Source organism: Zalophus californianus, chromosome 6, assembly GCF_009762305.2.
Source record: "Zalophus californianus isolate mZalCal1 chromosome 6, mZalCal1.pri.v2, whole genome shotgun sequence".
Taxonomy (NCBI): Eukaryota; Metazoa; Chordata; class Mammalia; order Carnivora; family Otariidae; genus Zalophus; species Zalophus californianus.
In genome coordinates, this window is record NC_045600.1 from 74,639,081 (window position 1) to 74,648,119 (window position 9,039).

Consider the following 9,039-nt stretch of genomic DNA (forward strand, 5'->3'; position numbering starts at 1 on the left):
CGAACAGATTCAGAGGTATATAAAGGTAAGTCCCATTGATTGGCTGCTTTTGAAGGTAAGGGACAATCATCATTAACTCTCAGATTTCTTGCTTAGGGAACTGGTAAGAAGATACATACTCCAAGAGGAGTTCATTCACTAATTTTTTAAACATTCATTATGTGCCAAATATAGGGAAGATGATGATTAAGTATTGTACATAATGGACTTGAAGTGGAGATATTCAGTAGGTAATCGGATATGTAATACAGAGAAAACATGCTATTTAATATCATAACTACTTCTAGCACCTTCTTCTCACAAGAGGATGATATAATTCCTCCTAAGACCAGAGGCCTTTTATTTAGTGAAGTACCTTGGCAGGCCACTTTTTTGCAATTTTTTCTAAGTTTTGAGCAGGCAGTTAAAATAAGAGATAAAAGGGAATGGTTTTAATGGAATGATGAAATCTAAGATCATTTTAGAATACGTCAAGAAGTATACAAATTAAGGTCACAAAAGGAAACAGAAAGCATACTTGGCAGAGATTTTTAATATAACATATACAGAAGTCCTGGCAGAATAAATGAGGTATCCAGGGACTAGCAGCAGGAACCTTTGCCGCCTTTAGCCTGAAGGACAAAAGAAGGGAATGGAAACTAAGAGCTGGAGCCATAAAGGGGACCATAGGGTATTGAATAGACAAGGATGTAACTACTGCTAGAATTTTAGTGATGTGGCAGGGAGAAGTAGAATAAAATGGTATCAAACTATCCCAAAATGTACTGATTTAAAACAAGCATTTAAAAAATAAACAAATAAAACAACAAGCATTTTATATTTACTCACAAACCCAGTGGGTTCTTTCTCTGGTCTGGGCCAGCATATATATATATATCTGCTATACTGTCTGGTGAGTCTGGAAGCTGGAAGATCAACAATGATCTCACTTGCGTATTTGGTGGTTGTCAAGCTGGCAGTGGGAGCTAGATGACTATCAGCCAAGGCACCTCAGTTTTGTGAGATGCAAAACACTTTTGTGCTATTATCCTATTGGACAAAACAAGACACATGGCTAAGTTCAGAATTGGTGTAGAATAGTACTTAGAATAAAAAGGAAACAACTATTGATTTATGAATGAATCTCAAAGGCATTATGTTGGGTAAAAAGAAAGCTAGTATAAAGAGGAAACACATATGATCCCATTTATGTGACATTCTAAAAACAACAAAGGTTTATAGCAGTTCTTAAAAATAAAAAGTAACCATCTCATGGGCAATTACACATTCACACTGAATCAGTACTATTATTTGGGCATCTACCATTTGCTAAGTTCTTTTTTTTTTCATTTGCTAAGTTCTGTGCCAGGTTTAATAGCGATCTGAAAGATCTGAGAGACTCAGTTCTTGCAAGCATGGAGCCTATAATCTTGGGGTAAAGAGGACAAACAAATACCAACATGTACACAAACAAATATAAGTAAAAAATTAAAACGGTAATGAGTGTTATGAGGGGAGCAAATAATGTTGCAAGGTAAAAAATAAATTTAAAATTAGAAGAGTATAGGGAGAGGGAAGGGTACGCAGATAAAGCTGCTCTGTGGAACGACCTTTCATCTGATACTTTAAAAATGAAGATATAGGGGCACCTGGGTGACCCATTTGGTTAAGCGTCTGCCTTCAGCTCAGGTCATGATCCCAGGGTCCTGAGACTGAGTCCCCACATCAGGCTCTCTGCTCAGCGGGGAGCCTGCTTCTCCCTCTCCCTCTGCTGCTCCCCCCTGCTTGTGCTCTCTTGCTCCTGTTCTCTCTCTCAAATAAATAAATAAAATCTTTTTTAAAAATGAGGGTATAGAACATGAAGAGCCAGAGAAAAAAATATTCAGATAGAGGAAAGAGAAAGCAAAACTCATTGCTAAGAAAAGAGGTATTCTAGGTAATGAAAGCAGAGGTTTAGTGACTGAGCAGAGGGAGAAGAGATGAGTTTGAAGGTTAACATGTGAAATGTAAAATGACAAGCACTCAGCAAGGTCACTGATTTTATTTCTAGAGCAATGGAATGTATTCACCATTTTAAAGTCGTATGACCAATTCTGATTTCATTTTATTTTTAAAGATCACTCTGGAGGAATGATTGGAAAACATCAATGGTACAAGGTAGAGACCATTGGAAGGCCTTTGAGACACTTAATGGGAAAAGAAAATAAAGGTTTAGACAGGGAGTTAAGATGGAAATAATTTGATAAATTGGGAATATTTGGGGGGAGAAGGTAAAGCAGGGTTTGAAAAGGGAGTGAGGAAAAGGAAGGAGCTAAATTTTTGACCAAATTCACAGGACACAGAAATGCCATTAGCTGGGATGAGGCAGAGTAAAGGACAAATAGAAACAGAAGAACTGAAATACATATGAAATATTACAGAGAAGGTGTCCAGAAGGAATTTAGTCTACCAATCAAGAACTCAGAGAAGCCAGGGCTCCTCTATTAGACTCACCAAATTTTATGGGCACTTAACTCCATGTCTCAACATTAACTATTTTCTTCCTGTCACCTGCTCTTCTCTGTAGCCTTTTCAACCCTTCTACTGCTCTGAGACATCTTTCCACAATGTCCAAAAGCAAGCTATGTGTACATAAGCAGTTCTACCCACTTATGCCCAACTAAACTTTCTTTCTGATTCTAACGTATGGTTAAGAACTGAGCAATGACAACTAAAAAATTTGGGGGTTTTGGTGGCATACTGTATAGCATGGCGTTTAAAAACTTTATCAGAAATATTTCTGTGAAAAGAAAGGAGTGAAGGATTAAAGAAAATACAATTCCAATTCTCTTAGGCCCACTGCCAGATTTACATTTTTTCTGATATGATTTCCTTCAGGCCCCGAGCTTGTGACCTACTGCTTATGGGCATAGTCGCTTTAAACAGTGGAAAAGAAGCCACATGGAGAGGGGCGCCCAGATAGCTCAGTTGGTTGTGTCCAACTTAATCACGTCAGTGATTTCAGCTCAGGTCATGATGTCAGGGTCCTGAGATCAAGCTGCATGTGGGGCTCCATGCTGGGCGTGGAATCTGCTCTTGAGTCTCTCTTTCCGTCTGCCCTGCCCCCACTCCCTCTCGCCTTAAGAAAAAAAAAAAAAAGAAAGAAAAGAAAAAAGCCACATGGTGGGAAACAGATTATTAAATGAGAGTGAATGCAGCTGCTGCAAGCTTCTGGGTCACTAAATGTCCCCCTTGTGATATATGCCTCATTTATAATTATGGGCAAACAATTTAAAAATCCTTACCATCTTGTTTTTGGGAAAAGCACCTGAAATTGTGTTAATAACTCCCATAGCAGGATGACTTCACTTCGCAGAGAAAGTTCTTTAATTGGCTATTGGTTATCTGAGATATATGGGTGTGTGGTATGGTATTTAAACATTTGTTTTATGGGCTTTTGTGACTCAGTCTTAAAAAAAGAAAAGCTTGGAGATTTCTCTTCCTCAATCTGTTATTACTCCCCTAGAATTTCTCTCATAATTGGTATGTAGAAGTTAATCACATCACGCAAAAAATTAAGTACACATGTTATCATTCAGAGAGTTAAAGGGATTCTGGGTTAAAGTGATTACTAGAATTAAGACTACTGGGCTCTTCAGCATAAGAATTTGGAGTCTGTTTATGAGAGTCTAAATCAAACACAGTATCAAACTGTCTTATTAATGTCACTGCTAACACAGGTGATGGACTGAGACACCCAGGTAAAGGTGAGCATACTGATATATAATTCTGAAAGAATAGAGATGATGATAGAGAATAGAATGGGGCACAAAACTGTCATTGTAACAATCAGGTAGATTTCCTCTGATAGATTCTCAGTGATCAGGCCTCTAATTAAATAACATATAATGGTTAAATAGGTGTGTTTTGAATACATAAACCCCTGCTGATTGGCAGTACACCCTTGTGACGCTAACTTTACTGCTAAGATTTAGCTGCTTCTAATGTGTAGTTAGGATAATAATAGTACTTCCTTTGTAGCACTGTTGTAAGAATAAATGAGATAATGGATGAAGTGGTTAGCATGGTGCTTTGTATGAAGCTAAGAAAATACTGGGTGTTATGATTAACAGATGCTCTTTCCTCCCAGCATTTTACAAGTATAGAATGCTGTGTATTTTTTTCTTATTGAGAATATTTTCCAGCTTCTATTCTTTTGCACTCTCTTGTATGATATATATTTATGCAATTATTAGTCATGTATCAATGTAAGGCAACTAAATCAAGTCCTACGTATCCAAAAGCCTTTATCCAATTTGATTAATTATATACAGGGACAAGTAGATAATTTCTTCATATAAATATGGTTATCTTTATTGTGAAGCTATCTTTTCTCTTCCATGTCTTTCATCAACTTTCGTATCTCACGTGCTGATGATATATGCTTCATTATTTTTTGGTCTTTTAAAATCTCATAGATTATTAATCTGCTGAGAAGCAGGTATTTTTCCATTTAGATTGGCTTTATTGAGTAGAGGTAAACCTTTATTATCTGATTTTTAAATACAATAGTATGCTCACTCAACTAATAGTGATCACTTCATAATTTACACACTTCTTTCAAATGTATGCTGCAACAAAGTTCAGAGAGTTGTGGTGAGCCACATGAAGATATGAATCCTCTCTCTTGTGATCATGATTGTATCTGCAGGCCTACAAAATGCTTGACATGTATCACAGCAGGCACTCAATAAGTAGGAATGAATGAACAAACACTATTTTAAAGAGTTAGTAGTGGAGCCAGGAATTAAGCCCAGATTTTCTGATCTCAAACTTGTGCTATTTATATTATGGCATACTATAGACATTTTCACTCTCTGCCTTCCTATGAAGAAGATTGGCTGATACCACAACTGTTGACTAAAAATATGAGTATCTCTTAATATGGAAAAAATCCTTTTAGGATAGTTTTAGAGAAATTCTGCCTACGAATCTAGAACTAAACCAAGTCAATTCAGTAAAACTAACTAGAGACAAACAGGAATGGTTTAAGATCAGAAAACTTTATTTTAATACATTGATAAATGTATTAAAGTGATAACTTGGCAAACTCTTGTCAGGTCTTGTATACACAGAGCTATAACGTAGAAAAGTTTCAACAGGCATAAGAATCTATGGGGTATTGTTAAAAAAGTAATTAGCAAGTTTTATATTTTGAAATGGACTCAATACTTGAAAGTCATGCCATGAATAAATAAATAATCTCAACTAGTTGTTACTAAGTGTTACACAGGGAGCTCTTCCCAGCTTCTGAGATCTGGCCATAAGCTTCATTTCAAAGAATTCTTCCTGGAAATCACAGATCATTTCAATTTTATTTTGAATGATAAAATTAGCACATTTTTATGAAAATATATAAAATTCCCTTTCAAATCTGCTTAAAGATGTATATATATGGAAATATAAAATTTGGAAAGCAATTTTTATAATATCCATATTTCATTCTAGAAAATAAAAAAGCCAGTTTTAAATGCATGTCCTTATTGTAAGACTGAATTTATAGTTCCTGAAAACTGTGGATGTGTTTAAGCCTATGAAGAAGAATACTGTTCAGAAAAGACAATTATGCATTCGTCAATTCCATAAGAAGGTTAAAAGCCAAAGTCCCATTCATTTAATTTCTAATAAACCTGCCAAAATTATACTGATGTTTCCCAAGAGAATGCTTATTTCATATAAATAAGTTCTTACACATGCTTGCTATCATGACCTTTGTGTCAAGACTTGCTCTTAATTTCCCACAAACTTTGAGAAAAGTACCCCACCTAGTGAGGCTTTTTCTGACCACCTGGTTAGTCCATATCTCTTTGCTCTGCTTAATTTTTTCCATAACACTTGTCACTAACTGATATAAATGCATATTTTATTTATTTATTTTTAATAGCTACTGCCAGCCCCTCTACCCCCTTCAGAATATAAGCTACATGAAGACTGAAACACTTTTTCTTTTCTTTTTTTTCATTGCTTTGTCTCCAGAGTCTATAAAAGTTCATGGTACAGAGCAGGCAATCTATAGTATTTGTTGAATGAATTAATTACATCAATTATGCTTATTCAGTAGACTTTGGAAAAATACTTTTGTTATTGTGATAGTAACTTCATTAGTGAAAGAAGAGGTTATAAAATAATCAGCAAACATAAGTAGTACATGTATATATTTAATTAGTAAACATGCTAATTAAAATTGCTTTCAGTCTCATCTTTGATGAGCAGGTAGCTGGTCAGACTAAATAGTACTGAATTCAACTATTCTAAAATGGAAATCTTATTGAAAAAAGTAAATAGTGCAGCTGTGATACTAAATGACTATTTGTTTGCTTGTTTATTCATTTGTTTTGTTTTTCTCAGTCTGACTTATTTCACATAGCATAATTCCCTCTAGGTCCATGCATATTGTCACAAATGGCAAGATCTCATCCTACTTGCAGCTGAGTAATATTCCATTGTGTATGTGTGTGTGTGTATCATCTTTATCAATTCTTCTGTTGATGGATAATTTTTTTCATTGAAATTTTATTTCTTTGGTTACCAGTGAGATTGAACTTCTCTTCAAATGGCTACTTCAAATGTAGTTCTCCTTCTGTGATGCTTATTTACATCCATTTCCCATTTTCATAAAAGAATATTTTTTTATTTAAAAGAATGTATCCTTCTGAGGTTCTGGGAAGATAATTTTTCACTGCTAAATTATAAAGTTCATTGCTATAAAACTTAATTGTTTTAATATAGAAAAGTGAATGCAATCTGTTGCTTACACTAATTTGACTTGCTACAAATTAATTTCTCTCTCTCTTATAACTGCAGATATCTCAAATACATGGCCACATGTCACTCCTTTCTTGGATGTCATTTACCAAAGTAACTGGGCTGATTTCCATCTCTTTACATTTGGCCTAACTTTTCTCTCCCTTCACAATTCTGTAAAAGGCATCAGGCTCATTTTCGGCAATTTATAATCTGAATGTGTAAGTACAATGTTTGTGTCTTTAAAGGTATTACAGGGATCTTGTATGCTTCTAGAAAAACACTTTGCAACACAAAAGCAAATACTCAACTTCTTCCTTCCTTCCATATTGACTTATGTGTTAGATAAATATCTCTTGTCTTTCCCTCTCTCCTTCTTCCTCTCTCCCTCATGCCAATCCATAAATGCAAAAGTAAAGAAAAATTCATATAATTATATAAATAATCACAGGGAAAATGACAATTCCTAACAGCAATGTGAATAATTATTGTCCTACTGTCTCACACATTATTTTTATAATTATTAGAACTGAAGCATCTACTCAATTTGCAAAGTGGTGAAGCGCTTATCCTTATCCATTTTAATTATTTTTCTTTCTTGTAGATAACTTCAGCAGCCCAGAGTCAGTTAATGGATGGAGAAATAAATCAGTGGTTACTGAATTCATTTTGTTGGGCCTGTCTAGTTCTCGGGAGAGCCAACTCTTCCTTTTCTTTATCTTTTCAGTGTTATATGGAGCTGCAGTGTTGGGAAACATCCTTATAATCCTCACAGTAATTATAGACTCTCGCTTACATTCCCCAATGTATCTTCTTCTTAGCAATCTCTCCTTTATTGATGTGTGTCAGGCTACATTTGCCACTCCCAAGATGATTGCAGACTTCCTCAATGAATGCAAGACCATCACCTTCCAGGGATGCATGTCACAAATATTTTTCTTGCATGTTTTTGGGGGTAGTGAGATGGTTCTTCTTGTTGCCATGGCCTATGATAGATACATTGCTATATGCAAACCTCTGTACTACATGACCATCATGAGCCAAAGGATGTGCACTGTTTTAGTGGGGGTCTCCTGGACCATTGGCATCCTGCACTCAGCCAGCCATCTGGCATTCATAGTCAATCTTCCTTTCTGTGGACCCAATAAGGTAGATAATTTCTTTTGTGACCTTCCCCTCGTGATCAAGCTCGCCTGTTTAGACACATATGTTTTAGAGATCCTGGTACTCACCAACAGTGGCCTGCTCTCACTTATCTGCTTCCTCCTTTTGCTCATTTCTTACATTATCATCCTTGCTATTGTCCATCACCAGGCCTCTGGTGGTATGTCCAAGGCACTTGCCACCCTGTCTGCCCACATTACTGTTGTGGTTCTGTTCTTTGGCCCATTAATCTTCATTTATATTTGGCCCTTTGAAAGCTTCCCAATTGATAAATTTGTTTCTTTGTTTTTTACTGTCTTCACTCCTGTCCTTAATCCCATGATCTACACATTGAGGAATAAAGATGTAAAGGAAGCCATGAAAAAGCTAAGGAACCGACATGTGGGTTCCAAGCAAGTCTTTTAGACAACCGTGAAGTAGTAACACAAATCCTTACTTAATGTCCTTTGTAAAGCACATGTGTGATTTTATTGTTGTGTTTCTATCACAATTAGTCTTTTGCTACTAGAGTACCTGCATCTGGTGATCTAAAGTTGGTAAATGCAGTGCAGAATCTCATATGATACTGTTTCTAATACTCTGCAGCTCATCTCATCTTCCCTGAAACAATCAACTACAAATATTAAAATTCCTAAGTAGTTTTTTCCCTTATATAGGCATTATTTAAAAAAGCATCCTGTGGAATTTATTTTTCTCAAATTTTAAGTGAAACTTGAGAAGGATCCCACCATATCATGGAAAGAATAGGAGAAAGAAGGTGAACATGATTGATTGAGTCCCTTATTAGCCACAGAATCATCACTGCATCACTGAATCCATGCCATGAGGAGTTTACTCCATTTATGCCAGCTTTAAGTTCAAATCTGTGGTTTTTGAACTGAAGATGTGATTGTGGTTTTGTTTTTACTACTTAGAACAGATTATAAGTCCCTCAGACAATTATTGTTCTAGTTCTTACCATATGTGTCAATGTGCCAAAAGTTTAACATGCAAGCACATACAGTAAGTGCCATAAGGAGAATACAAGCACCCAGAGCATTGATTTCCAGGTAAATTCTACTGTGGTTTCATACAAACATGGTATTTGGGAGTGATGGAATAGGAAGCCAGTGG

General features: G+C 35.8%; 1 protein-coding gene across 1 annotated transcript; it reads left to right on the top strand.

Annotated features, from left to right (window-relative positions):
• Positions 1 to 202: 202 nt before the first annotated feature.
• LOC113909804 (olfactory receptor 4K1-like) lies at positions 203 to 8,331 on the top strand. Its single transcript, XM_027571372.2, has 2 exons — positions 203 to 213; positions 7,404 to 8,331. The coding sequence occupies exons 1-2, from the start codon at positions 203 to 205 to the stop codon at positions 8,329 to 8,331; spliced, it is 939 nt and encodes a 312-aa protein (XP_027427173.1).
• The last annotated feature ends 708 nt before the right edge of the window (positions 8,332 to 9,039 follow it).